Source organism: Pristiophorus japonicus, chromosome 4 (assembly GCF_044704955.1).
Source record: "Pristiophorus japonicus isolate sPriJap1 chromosome 4, sPriJap1.hap1, whole genome shotgun sequence".
In the NCBI taxonomy this organism is placed as follows: domain Eukaryota; kingdom Metazoa; phylum Chordata; class Chondrichthyes; family Pristiophoridae; genus Pristiophorus; species Pristiophorus japonicus.
Genome location: NC_091980.1, coordinates 297511524 through 297526521, shown reverse-complemented (window position 1 = coordinate 297526521; position 14998 = coordinate 297511524). Strand labels below are relative to the sequence as shown.

Here is a 14998-nt window from a genome sequence, read left to right as displayed (position 1 = left end):
CCTATGACAGCCTGCAAAAATCGAGCCACTTTTTTTTCTTCGTGAAGACCAATAGTCAAATTTGGTAGGAAATAAAAGTACAAGGTTTTCGACTCCGGTTCTGCATTTTTAAAACAATTAACCCTTTATTTCACCAACTTTCTCTGCTCTTATTCTGAATAATGCAGGGTTACAATTCCTGAGGCACTATGGAGTTTCAGTACAGCGTTAAATCTTAATGTGAAATAAAGGGAGACTTGCATTTATGACCTCAGGATGTCACAAAGCACTTTACAGCCAATGAAGTACTTTTTGAAGTGCAGTCGCTGTTGTAAGGTCGGAATCACGACAGCCAATTTGCGCACAGCAAGCTCCCAAGAACAGCAATGAAATAAATGACCAATTAAAAACTGTTTTAGTGATGTTGGTTGAAAAATAATGTTGGCCAGGACACCAGGTGAGAACTCTTCTTCAAATAGTGCCATGGGATCTTAAACATCCCATCGAAAAGGCAGCACCTAAGATACTGTAGCACCCTCTCAGTACGGCACCAGAGTGTCAGCTGAGATTATGTGCTCAAGTCCTGGGACGTGAACGACGACCTTCTGACACCGAGGTGAAAGTGATACCAACTGAGCCAAGACTGACACCTAGACAGGAAATCTCAGAAGGCTATTTGACTGTGGGCGGCACTGCCTTGACATGTGCTAAGGCAACAGCCACATTCCTGCACTTTCCAGCAGGGGTCAACAGATAGCAATCGGGAGCAGGGATACCTCTCTCATCCAGGGATGCTGAGGTCAGTTGAAGAACCAATTAAGCTCAGTTAACTCGGCACAGACCAGGGATGGAATCTGATATCTTGCTGGTCTATATGGCTCACTTCTTCACTGTGCAGTGCATTTACTAATGGACCCATCAGGGGGCAGTATTGTCATTATTATTTCTTTCAGAAGGATGGGTTCAGTGTAAAATGGTGGGATTGAGGAAAGACCTTTCTCTGACTTGATCATAAATTTTCAAATTGCAAGACACAGATGTTTTAGGGGTTCTACAAGTGATCTCAAGAGTTCCACAAGTCCACCTGCTCTCCCAGTTGATGTGAAAGCTTCCATGCACCAATCAAAGAGGAGCAGGGGAGTTCTCCCCAGTGTCCTGGCCAATATTTATCTCAACCAACATCCCTAAAGCAGATTACCTGGTCATTATCACATTACAGTTTGTGTGTCCTTTTAGTGATGTTGGTATCACTCTCACCTCGGTGCCAGAAGGTCATGGTTCAAGTCCCAGGACAAGTCCCAAGTCTCAGCTGATACCCTGATGCCGTACTGAGGGAGTGCTACACTGTTTGAGGAGGGGCTGTCTTTTTGCTGAGACGTTTCAGATCCCACGGCACTATTCGAAGAAGAGTAGGGGAGTTCTCCCCGGTGTCCTGACCAACATTAGTGCCTTTAAAGCAGTAAAATGTCACAAGAGTGTTAACAAACAAACCTCGACACCGAGGTACATGAGATATGAGGACAAGTGACCAAAACCTTGGTCAAAGAGGTAGGTTTTAAGAAGCATCTTAAAGGAGGAGGAGAGAGGCGGAGAGGCTTAGGAAGGGGATTCCAGAGCTCAGGGCCTAGACAGCTGATGGCACGGTCACCAATGGTGGAGCGATTAAAATCAGGGATGTATAAGAGGCCAGAATTGGAGGAGCTTAGAGATCTCTGAGAACTATAGGGCTGGTGGAGGTGACTACACTTCAAAAGTAATTTGTTGTTTGTGAAGTGATCTGGGATGTCCAGAGATATGAAAAGTGCTGCATGAAGGCTGTCCATTCATTCATTCATTCTTTTCCTTCATCTGGGAGTGGGCAGGCCAGGAGCATAGTGTTGAGTGACGAATGCATTATTTCTGTAACTGTGCATTAATTAAAAATACTTTCGGTGGTGGGAGCACTGTTTTTCCTTTGGGTGTGTAGCAAGTTAGGATAATGAGTCCCCAAGAGTGCGTCACTTTGAAAGCTGCTGCTCTGAAGGTGGCACGCCCGCGAGCGATGGCCTACACTGTATTTCGCCAACTTTACGCTACAATTAGGATTGATAGAGTTGCAAACCGTGCTGGTGTTCCAATGTTTCGCCAGAGGAGAGGCAATCGGAGGATTAACTTGACCGCTCATTAGAGTTCTTATATTCTTAGAGGTTTCATTACACGTCCTCCTGCCTTTAACTGCCCCACTCAGTTAAATCAGCTTTCCCCGCCACCCCCAATTTTACAATATTTTTTATAACTGATAAATTATGAAAGGTTTTGATAGAGTCGATGCAGAGAGAATGTTTCCATTTGGGGGAAGAGCATAACTAGAGGCCATCAATATAAGATAGTCACCAAGATAATGGTGGTGTGAGCTGTGAGGAGGACGCTAAGAGGCTGCAGTGTGACTTGGACAGGTTAGGTGAGTGGGCAAATACATGGCAGATGCAGTATAATGTGGATAAATGTGAGGTTATCCACTTTGGGGGCAAAAACACGAAGGCAGAATATTATTTGAATGGCGGCAGATTAGGAAAAGGGGAGGTGCAGCGAGATCTGGGTATCATGGTTCATCAGTCATTGAAAGTTGGCATGCAGGTACAGCAGGCGGTGAAGAAGGCAAATGGTATGTTGGCCTTCATAGCAAGGAAATTTGAGTATAGGAGCAGGGAAGTCTTACTGCAGTTGTACAGGGCTTTGGTGAGGCTCCACCTGGAATATTGTGTTCAGTTTTGGCCTCCTAATCTGAGGAAGGACGTTCTTGCTATTGAGGGAGTGCAGCGAAGGTTCATCAGACTGATTCCAGGGATGGCTGGACTGACACATGAGGAGAGACTGGATCAACTGGGCCTTTATACACTGGAGTTTAGAAGGATGAGAGGGGATCTCATAGAAACATATAAGATTCTGACGGGACTGGACAGGTTAGATGCGGGTAGAATGTTCCCGATGTTGGGGAAGTCCAGAACCAGGGGACACAGTCTTAGGATAAGGGGCAGGCCATTTAGGACTGAGATGAGGAGAAACTTCTTCACTCAGAGAGTTGTTAACCTGTGGAATTCCCTGCCGCAGAGAGTTGCCAGTTCATTGGATATATTCAAGAGGAAGTTAGATATGGCCCTTCAGGCTAAAGGAATCAAGGGGTATGGAGAGAAAGCAGGAAAGGGGTACTGAAGGAATGATCAGCCATGATCTTATTGAATGGTGGTGCAGGCTCGAAGGGCCGAATGGCCTACTCCTGCACTTATTTTCTATGTTTCTATGTTTCTATCCAATAGGGAATTCAGAAGAAACTTTTTTACAAAGAGTGGTGAGAATGCAGAACTCACCACCACAAGGAGTGGTTGAAGCGAATAGCATAGATGTATTTAAGGGGAGGCTCGACAAGCATATGAGGGAGAAGGGAATAGAGGGTGATGCTGATAGAGTTCGATGAGGAAAGACGGGAGGAGGCTCGAGTGGAGCATAAACACCGGCATGGACTGGTTGGGCCGACTGGCCTGTTTCTGTGTCGTATATCCTATGTAATCTTATGAAAACAAAAAAAAAGTGTTGTTAAATACATTTTTTGATGACTACTATTATTTTTCTCCTGGCTTTGCTCGTAGCAGTGTCCAGGAGATTAATCTTTAATTCCTGGAGACTCCAGGGCAATCCTGGAAGGTTGGCAACCCAACCACTCACGCGCACCCTCCTGGCAGTTAGTTACAGAAAAGCATTAGTACAGGACTGATTCCCAAACAAAGTAAGGCATGTAGCAGCCTCTTTCGCAGTGGTTAATTAGGCTGGGGGTGGGAGGGGAGTCTTTTGACATAAGCACTGCTACATAGAAACATTCAGCACACAAAAAGTCCATTCAGCCCATCGTGTCTCTGGCGGCTCTTTGAAAGAGCTATCTAATTAGTTCCAATCCCTGCTATCTGATCATTATCACATTGCTGCTGTGTGCAAATTGGCTGCCACGTTTTCTACATTACAACAGTGACTTCACTTCAAAAAGTACTTTATTGGCTGTAAGGCGCTTTGGGTCACCTGGTGGTCGTAAAAGGCGCTACAGAAATGCAAGTTCTTTCTTTCTGCTCTGTCCTCATAGCCCTGTAAAACTTTTCCCTTCAAGTATTTATCCAATTCCCTTTTGAAAGTTATTATTGAATCTGCTTCCAACGCCCCCTCAGGCAGCGCATTCCACATCGCAACAACTCGCTGCGTTAATCATTTTCTCCTCATTTCGCCTCCTGGTTCTTTTGTCAATTATTTGAAAAGCTGTTTGATCAATGGTGTTGAACAGACAGCTTTAGCACACAGCCCTGCACCACATGTGAAATATTTCTCCCCCACCCCCGGCTAAATAAATCCCGCTGATAAAAGGCTTTGAAAACATGGCTGACTTCCAGTCACAAGATGCACGCTCCTGCCCAGCGGGTCTTGAGAAGATCGAGCCCCTCCCTGGAAAATTCCCATGAGTTGTTCTCGATGCCCAGTGTTTGCTGCATTCCTCATGGTTGATCTCCGCAATTAGTCGAGATGAAGGAATGCTAATGCTATACTCATCAGCTGTGAAAAGCACCACAGGAAACTGCGAAAGGATAAAAAAAGTAACAACAAAAAATGTACATGCGGCAGAGTCAGAGAGAGAACAAACGCACTTGCTCTGTGGGTTGGGAAGTCTCACTTTACTGGTGGAATTTGCTGAATTTATCTTGGCAGGGATGTCGTTCTCAGAGCTCTCAAACTCAATGCCTTCTCCCTTTGTTATTCTTCCAAAGATATTTCTCTCAAGTACCTCATAACCTTTCCCATTTTTAAACAGCGTTATCCTGGCAGTGACAGCTGCACAGTGTTTTTCCACTTCAGTAGGGTGCGATTCTTTCTGTAGGCCTTCAATCCTCTGCTGTTTCCTTGGTGTTTTCCCACCCTCATGTTCTTCCTGTCATGGAATACCATCACAGCAGTAAATGTATTTGGTGGGGGTGGCACTGGGGGAGAGAGAAAAGCAGCGAGGGGTGCAATTCTGAAATTGAAACAGAATAAAATATTGGAGAGCCAGAGTGGTTTGATTGCTCCGCCCTACATCGGCCATGTCCTCCAGTCCCACGTCTCAACTTGCACCCTCTGGTCTTCTAACCCTAGCCTACTGTGCACCTCTCAACCTGCCCACCTTCATCCTCCAACAGTGGCAGAGCCATTAGCCAGCCCGCCATTGCGCACTCCTTGAACCTTGATACCTCTCTCAACTCCCCACCAAAAGCCTCCTCAAAATCTATCTCTACAGCCACACCTTAAATCTTCTCTGAACTAGGAATAGGAGTCAAAAGAGAAAAGAAAGACTTGCATTTATATATTGCCTTTCATAACCTCAGGACGCCCCAACGTGTTTACAGCCAATTAAATACAACTTGCGCACAGCAAGGTCCCACAAACAGCAATGTGATAATGACCAGATAATCTGTATATATGATGTTAAATATTGGCTCGGATACCGGGGATAACGCCACTGCTCATCTTCAAAATAGCGCTATGGGATCTTTTACATCCACCTGAGAGAGCAGACGGGGCCTCGGTTTAGTATCTAATCTGAAAGATGGCACCTCAGACAGTGCAGCACTCCCTGAGTGTCAGCCTAGATTTTTGTGCTCAAATCTCTGGAGTGGGACTTGAACCCACAACCTTCTGACTCAGGCGAGAGTGCTACCCACTGAGCCATAGCTGACATAGAGTAGATGATTCAGGCCCTTTAACCTGTTCTGTCATTCAATTAAATCATGGCTGATCTGTACTTTAATTCCACTTACCCACCCTGACTCCATTTCCCTTAATACCTTTGCCTAACAAAAATCTATCAATCTTAGTTTTTCAAATGACCCAGCCTTTTTGGGAGAACTTCAGATTTCCACTACCCTTTGTGTGAAGAACTGCTTCCTGATATCACCCCTGGCTCTAATTTTACAGTTATGCTCCCTTGTTCTTGACTCACCCACCAGAGGAAATAGTTTCTCTCTCTCAATCCTATCAAACCCTTCAATCATCTTAAATACTTTAATTAGATCGTCCCTTAATCTTCTATCTTCTATCCTCGAGGGAATACAAGTCTAGTCTATGCAACCTGTCCTCGTAATTTAACCCTTTAAACACCCGCTTGATGCCTTCTTTGTAAAGCGCCTTGGGACATTTCTGTATATTAAAGGCTCTATAAGTTATTGTTGAAAAATAAATATGTTAATGTTCTTTTTATTAATGAAGGACCTGTCTTTGGATTTCAAAGGTTGATCGATTTTGGTTTAAATTGAACAGTTTTGTCAAAGCTATGATTATATATAAAGGTTTTGAGAGCAACCATCACAATCTAGATGTTACACTTCAAAGTGTCCAAAGTATAAAAAGAAGGGCAGGAAAGACAGCCATCTTGTGCTTGTTTTTATGACCTGGAGGCTAAAATTTACAAATACAATCCAAGCCACAAATTTCCTGCACCAAATAGCAATTAAACTCTCATTGACAGGTTCTGTTTAAAGCCCCAAAGTAATAAAGAAGACAGGCTAGTTTCAACATAAGTCCATCTCAGCTGCAGAATAATACATAAGAACATAAGAATTAGGGGCAGGAGTAGGCCACACAGCCCTTTGAGCCTGCTCCGCCAATGAATAAGATCATGGCTGATTTTTGACTTCAACTCCACTTTCCCACCTGATCCCCATATCCCTTGATTCCCCAAGAGTCCAAAAATCTATCTATCTACGCATTGTGCGTTACAAGGTAAGACAGTCCTGTCATTATAAAACTGCGTCTGACTGGGAGTAATGCCACAAGAGCCCCTCTTGCAGTCAATAAATACAATCCTTTCAATTGAGGTTGACACATCTCATTAAACCCGTGGGCTCATGTTTCACAGCGGGTCCCACAAAACATCCTCATAAGGAAGCAGAGCCCCTGCCTAAAATAAATACATCCCCTTACTGGGACATCAAGGTAATATGTAGAGGGGCCAGGCTGTATTATCTTTCTCTCTATAGCTCCATGATGTAAAGCTTATAACATTACAACACAGCAATTGCTCCATCACTGCCGCAGAATTAGTCTTAATCAACTTCAACGGAAGGTTTTGGCCCAGGTGAGCATGAGCAGGGACCAGTACTGTCCTCTGGTAGGAGCCTCTGGAAAACCAGGCCCTGAATAGGCTCATGGCCGTGAACAGGGGCTTGTTTGAACCGTTACTCTTTCAGCCTCACAACCCCACCTCAAATTCTGGCCCTCTTGAGCATACCTGATTATAACTGCTCAACCAGCGGTGGCCGTGATTGGGCCCTAAGCTCTGGAACTCCCTCTCTCCCTCTCTTTCCATCTTTAAGACGCTCCTGAAAACCTACCTCTTTAACCGAGCTTTTGGTCATCTGCAGTAATTTCTTCTTATGTGGCTCGGTGTCAAACTTACCTGTTTTGCCTTATAATACGGCTGTGAAGCGCCTTGGGACATTTTACTACATCAAAGGTGCTATATAAATATATGTTGTTGTTGTTGTTACCCAAGCAAGAGTCAGCACCTTCGTCAGATGGGGAGTCAAGGGAGAGTAAAATAAATGAACAAACTTCTTCAAAAAAAATTGCTCATGATATTTTCTCAAATTATAAATCACACGTCTTGATTTCATGTTTCCTTTCAAGGTCAAAAGCCACTCGATTTCAAGGTCGACTCAGGGACCGGAGATGATGCCGGACAATAACAAGCTGAAGAGCTGGAAATCGAAGAGCCAGCACCGCCACAAGCGCCGGTGGTCACCTCAACGGGCGCAAGGCGTCCAGGCACAACCGAACTTTGGCTCCAACTTGGAGGAAGTGAATCCATTCGTCCTGGACCTGAAGAACTTCCCCGACCTGACTAACGCCGATCTCAACGCTCAGAACCCAAACATTCAGGTGAGGGAAACGATTGCTGTGCTCTGACTGTAAGCTAGAGGACAAGAGATGTCCCGTCAAGCCAATTCCTTCCTCAGTCCTGGTGCACCCTATCCTATCATGGACTCTGCCTCGCCCATTCAACCTCCCGAGGGCAAGTTCTGCATAAACGGTCTCTGATCCCCAGACATTATTGAGCAAAATTTCAGAATATTCAACCCCTTTACGAACAGTGTCCTCCCCTCAAACATTGAAGCACAGGAACCATTGAGTCTTGTGCAGTATCTAGCCCCCCCCCCCCCGCCCCCCCATATCTATTCCTGTAGCCTCCAGTACCATTTCCAACCAAATGTTCATCCAGGATCCAGCTACTTTAATCGATGCCTCTTCAACCATTTTTGCCGGGAGTCTGATTCTTCCATGTATGTAATATTTTGTGGGTAAAATCTCTTCTGGTCCCCCCAAAACCCTTTGTTCTACAGGGATGTGATATAAGAGCTCGAGAGACAATTCATTGAAACCTTCTTATACACCATAACAAAAATCTGCAGATGAGTTAATACTGGACTCTGCCTGATCTAATTGTTACGGTCACAGAATGGTTCCAGAGCATTTGAAGGAAGGCAAACCTATCCTGTCTCTGTGCATGATCAACCACTAGTCTTTTTCTCTCCATCTTTTAATGTTTTCACTGAGGACTTGCGCCCTTTCTCATTCCCCACCCCCACTGCTACAATATCATGAATCACTGGGGATATGCAACCCTCAGCCAAGTTGAGAATTTTCTCTCCCTTCACCCTGAGAAAGACTTGCATTTATATAGCACTGGTCATCCCAAAGCAGTACCTTTTGGAGTGTGGTCACTGTTGTAAAGATAAGCCATGATATTGAATGGCAGAGCAAGCTCGAGGGGCCGTATGGCCCACTCCTGTTCCTATTTCTTATGTTCTTATGTTTTTATGTAATGTAGGAAATGTAACAGCCAATTTGTGCACAGCGAGCTCCCACAAACAGCAGTGTGATAATGACCAGATAATCTGTTTTAGTGATGTTGATTGAGGGATAAATATTGGTCAGGACACCGGGGATAACTTCCCTGCTCTTCTTCAAAATAGTGCCATGGGATCTTTTACGTCCACCTGAGAGAGCAGACGGGCCTCAGTTTAACGCCACCTCCAAAAGACGGCACCTCCGACAGTGCAGCACTCCCTCAACACTGCACTGGGAGTGTCAGCCTAGATTCTTGTGCGCAAGTCTGTGGAATGGGACTTGAGCCCACAACCTTCTGACTCAGAGATGAATGTGCTACCCACTGAGCCACAGCTGACACTGTCCCTTAAACATATAGCGTTCTTAGACATTGACAGACTGGGGCCAGTTCATCATGAACAGGGAAAATGCTGAAGCTATGCAGCAAGGCCATCAGCATGTGCAAAGAGAAAAGACAGGATAGTACTTTATTCATTGCCTCTGTAGCTGTCGATTTGCTCAACTGCTCGCTTAGGTGTCCCTGTCCTGTGAAAAAATCTTCACTGTCTCCAATCCCAGTTGCTCCCTCTGGTATGGTATCTATCTTCACTGCCTCAAGTTCGAGGCACAGACTTGAGTGGATTAGGTGAACAATTGGTTTAGACATCCATCACCAGATCTGGCTGATGCACATCCAGCACTATTGGGTCTCATTGTCTTCTCTGCTAAAAGCACCCACTACTAGAGGACCATCCTGGAGAACATCCTTTGACTATTACTAACAGCTTCCTTGAACCCCTCTCACCTGCCCCACCCACACTCATCTCTAATATCAAATATGAGGAGCTCATAGTCACCAACTGCAAATGTAACGCCCCTATTTAAAAAAGGAGGCAGACAAAAAGCGGGAAACTATAGACCAGTTAGTCTAATATCTGTGATTGGGACGATGTTGGAGTCCATTATTAAAGAAGCAGAAGCAGGACATTTGGAAAAGAAAAATTCGGTCAGGCAGAGTCAGCGTGGATTTATGAAGGGGAAGTCACGTTTGACAAATTTGTTAGAATTCTTTGAGGATGGAACGAACAGGGTGGATAAAGGAGAACCAGTGGATGTGGTTTATTTGGACTTCCAGAAGGCATTTGACAAGGTGCCACATAAAAGGTTACTGCACAAGATAAAAGTTCACGGGGTTGGGGGGTAATATATTAGCATGGATAGAGGATTGGCTAACGATCAGAAAACAGAGAGTAGGGATAAATGGTTCATTCTTGGGTTGGCAATCAGTAACCAGTGGGGTGCCGCAGGGATCAGTGCTGGGACCCCAACTATATACAATCTATATTAACGACTTGGAGGAAGGTACCGAGTGTAACATAGCCAAGTTTGCCGACGATACAAAGATGGGAGGAAAAGCAATGTGTGAGGAGAACACAAAAAATCTGCAAAAGAACATAGGCAGGCTAAGTGAGTGGGCATACATTTGGCAGATGGAGTATAATGTTGGAAAGTGTGAGGTCATGCACTTTGGCAGAAAAAAATCAAAGAGCAAGTTATTACTTAAATGGAGAAAGATTGCAAAGTGATGCAGTACAGCGGGACCTGGGGGTACTTGTGCACGAAACACAAAAGGATAGTATGCAGGTACAGCAAGTGATCAGGAAGGCCAATGGAATCTTTGCCTTTATTGCAAAGGGGATGGAGTATAAAAGTAGGGAAGTCTTGCTACAGTTGTACAGGGTATTGGTGAGGTCACACCTGGAATACTGCGTGCAGTTTTGATTTCCATATTTACGAAAGGATATATTTTCTGTGGAGGCAGTTCAGAGAAGGTTCACGAGGTTGATCCCAGAGATGAGGGGCTTGACTTATGAGGAAAGGTTGAGTAGGTTGGAATTCAGAAGAATGAGAGGTGATCTTATTGAAACGTATAAGATTATGAGGGGGCTTGACAAGGTGGATGCAGAGAGGATGTTTCCACTGATGGGGGAGACTAGAACTAGAGGGCATAATCTTAGAATAAGGGGCCGCCCATTTAAAACTGAGATGAGGAGAAATTTCTTCTCTCAGAGGGTTGTAAATCTGTGGAATTTGCTGCCTCAAAGAGCTGTGGAAGCTCAGACATTGAATACATTTAAGACAGAAATAGACAGTTTCTTAAAAGATAAGGGAATAAGAGGTTATGAAGAGCGGGCAGGGAAGTGGACCTGAGCCCATGATCGGATCAGCCATGATCGCATTAAATGGCGGAGCAGGCTCGAGGGGCTGTATGGCCTACTCCTGCTCCTATTTCTTATGTTAAGATAGAGACCCAACTGTTCAGTTACCATTGCTGCTTCACCCCCCCGCCACTTTCGCCAAGTCAATCCTCCCCCACCCCCCCCGCCGAACCTAGCCATGAACCCCTATCTCTCTCTAGTTTATCTCTCATCTCCCTCCGAAATGTCCTCTCTGAGTACATCTTGTCCATGAGTCCCACCTCCTGTTTCCTCAATCCCCTTCTCACTAAACTGTTCACCACCCAACTTCCCTTCCTGGCCCCTATGCTAGTTGACATTGTAAATAATTCCCTCTTCAAGTACTGTCCCCACTCTTTCAAAACCACTGTCATCATCCCAATCCTCAAAAAACAACAACTCCTGACCGCTCTGTTCTTGCAAACTACCACCCCATCTGGAAACTCCTTTTCCACTCCAAAATTCTTGAATATGTTGTTGCTTCCAAAATCCATGCCCATTTTCCTCACAACTCCATATTTGAATCTCTCCAATTAGGTTTGCACCCCTCCTATAGCACCAAAACAGCCCTAACAAAAGTCACAAACTATATTCACTGTGACTGACTGTCATCCATTATCCATCTTCTACCTTACTACAGCCTTTGGCACGATTGACCACACCATCTTCCTCCAATGCCTCTCTTTTGCTGTCCATCTTTGTGGGACTACCCTATCTTAATTCTCTTCTTGTACCTGATCCTAGTCAGAGCACCTTCAGCAATGGCTTCTCTTCCCACCCTGCACGGTAACTTCAGGAGTCCCCAGAGATCTATCCAGGCACACTTCCTCCTCCTCGTTTACATTCTGCCTCTCCACAGCATCATCTGGAGACATTAGGTCAGCTTCCATATGTATGCTGACGACACCAAGCTCTACTTCTCTACTACCCCTCCCTTGCTTCTTTGCTGTCGGACTGCTTGTCCAGCATTCAATTTTGGAAGAACTGCAATTTCCTTCAGTTAAACGCTGGGAGGACCAATGCCATCATCTTCGGCCCTATCACAAACTCCATCAGCTTTACTACTGATTCCATCTCACGCTCCACCATTGTCTCAGGCTGAACTGGACTGTTTGCAAGCTTGAACCTATTTAACCCCAAGCTGAGCTTGTGACCTCCATCACAAAGAATGCATCTGTCCACCTCCATAACATCTCCCACCTCTACCTCTGCCTCAGCCCATCTGTGACTGAAATACTCCAATAATGCCTTTGTCACCTCCAGACTCAACTATTTCAGTGCTTCACTGGCCGGCCTCCCACCCTCCACCCTCCATTAACTTCAGCTCTTCCAAATCTCTGCTGTCAGTATTCTACCCTGCACCATCACACCTGTACTCACTGACCTACGCTGGAACCTGTCCCTCAATGCCTCAGATAAAAAATTCTCATCCTTGTGTAATCTCTTCATGACCTTGTCTCTCCCTATCTATGTAACCTTCTGCAGCCCTACTGCTGCCCCTCTACCCAACCTCTCCGTTCCTCTGACTCTGGCCTCTTGTGCTCCTCTCCTTCCTTCGCCCCACCTTTAGTGGCCGTGCCTTCAGGTGTTTGGCCCCACGCTTTGGAATTCCCTCCCTAAACCCCTGTCCCTCTCTTCCTTTAAGACCCTCCTGAAAACTCCTTCCTCTTTGACCAAGCTGGTTACCCTTCCTAATCTCATCTACTTCGGCTCGCCATCCATTTGTTTTGCCTCGCGCCTCTGTGAAACGCCTTGGGATGTTTTTCTGCATTAAAGGCACGATGTAGATACAAGTTGCTGTTGGTAAAGTGGGGACCCCGTGTCAGAACCAGTTAAACAAACTGTTCGGTGGTAGAGTATTAAAGAATTAAAGCCTTTTTTTTTGCTGTGTCCATTGAAAACTCCTCAAATACCTGAAAAAAAAATTAAATAGTGGATTTTAACCCTTAAACTGCTGACCTATCCAAGGAAATGTCAGTTTCCTGGTTTTGGACAATTAAAAAAACATTCTCAGCTCACACACTGATGCTGCAATAACCACTGAGATTAGATAAAAGCTGATTCGTTGTGAGGAAAAGCTTTATTACTATAATATTAATCCTTCAGCCCTCCATATCTTTTACCCTCCTCTCTATCTCTCTGTCTCGCTCTCTCTCTTGTTTGTGTTGTCTTAACTTTTTAAACAAATATTATACCCAATCCACTATTTCTAGTTACTTTCTTTAATAAAATCATTAAAAATACTTTTAGTCTTGGCCACCCAGGTTCAATCAGGCACTTTTGGGGGTGGGGCCCACAATGGGACGATCGGTATCCCATGGGTCCAAAGGCCAGTTCTTCAGTCGAGTGCCAGAACTGTAAAGATTGACCTGGTCATAAATGCAACCGAGTTGAACCTTTGACACCGTTTAAAGCTTCAAACAGACAGCCATGGCTGCAGACATCTTGCCTTTGGCAATGTTAAGCCCAATTGCACCAAAAGTAATAACTCGTATTTTTGCAGAGGAAGAGTTAATGAATGCATTCACTGAGACAGTCACAAAGAGGAAGGAAACACGCCATCAGTGTGCCACAGATACTGGCACTGTGCACTGGAGCACAGCAAATCTTATAGCTTGAGGCTGAAGGTTTCGAACAGTTTAAAAATCAGTCAGTTCAGGGATCATCTGGATTGATAACAGAATCGTCACCCTGATGACCCATTCCGATCTATACTGATAACCTTTGACCTGATCACCCTTGGCCTGATAACCCTTATGATGCCCCGATAGCTCTCTAACACCTCCCTGGTAACGCTGGTTCTTGTTCCTTCTACATTCTGAATGCTGCCCTGTGGATTTTAAATTTCCCACACAGCCCAGGGCTGAAGAATTTTATATCGTTTATGTTCCGAATCGTGACAATTGATAACGGGCGACACACAGCCCCATGTAATGGGCGACACACAGCCCCATGTAATGGGCGTCACACAGCCCCATGTAATGGGTGACACACAGCCCCACGTAATGGGCGTCACACAGCCCCATGTAATGGGCGACACACAGCCCCATGTAATGGGCGACACACAGCCCCATGTAACGGGCGACACACAGCCCCACGTAATGGGCGTCACACAGCCCCACGTAATGGGCGACACACAGCTCCATGTAATGGGCGTCACACAGCCCCATGTAATGGGCGACACACAGCCCCACGTAATGGGCGTCACACAGCCCCATGTAATGGGCGACATACAGCCCCATGTAATGGGCGTCACACAGCCCCATGTAATGGGCGACACACAGCCCCATGTAATGGGCGTCACACAGCCCCATGTAATGGGCGTCACACAGCCCCACGTAATGGGCGTCACACAGCCCCACGTAATGGGCGTCACACAGCCCCACGTAATGGGCGTCACACAGCCCCATGTAATGGGCGACACACAGCCCCATGTAATGGGCGTCACACAGCCCCATGTAATGGGCGACACACAGCCCCATGTAATGGGCATCACACAGCCCCATGTAATGGGCGTCACACAGCCCCATGTAATGGGCATCACACAGCCCCATGTAATGGGCGTCACACAGCCCCATGTAATGGGCGACACACAGCCCCATGTAATGGGCGACACACAGCCCCATGTAATGGGCATTACACAGCCCCATGTAATGGGCGTCACATAGCCCCATGTAATGGGTGACACACAGCCCCATGTAATTGGCATTACACAGCACCAATGGGCATCACACAGCACTACGTACTGGGCATTACACAGCCCCATATAATGGGCAGTACACAGCACCATGTAATGGACACCATGTAGGACTGAGATGAGGAGAAACTTCTTCACTCAGAGAGTTGTTAACCTGTGGAATTCCCTACCGCAGAGAGTCGTTGATGCCAGTTCATTGGATATATTC

The 14998-nt window shown here is 45.7% G+C and overlaps 1 protein-coding gene across 1 annotated transcript in view; it reads left to right on the top strand.

Annotated features, from left to right (window-relative positions):
- Positions 1-14998, top strand: part of LOC139262393 (isthmin-2-like) — a 49645-nt gene that overhangs the window by 13009 nt on the left and 21638 nt on the right. Inside the window, exon 2 of the mRNA XM_070877581.1 lies at positions 7657-7908. Coding sequence (XP_070733682.1) covers positions 7657-7908 — 252 coding nt within the window. The remainder of the gene's footprint in view (positions 1-7656; positions 7909-14998) is intronic.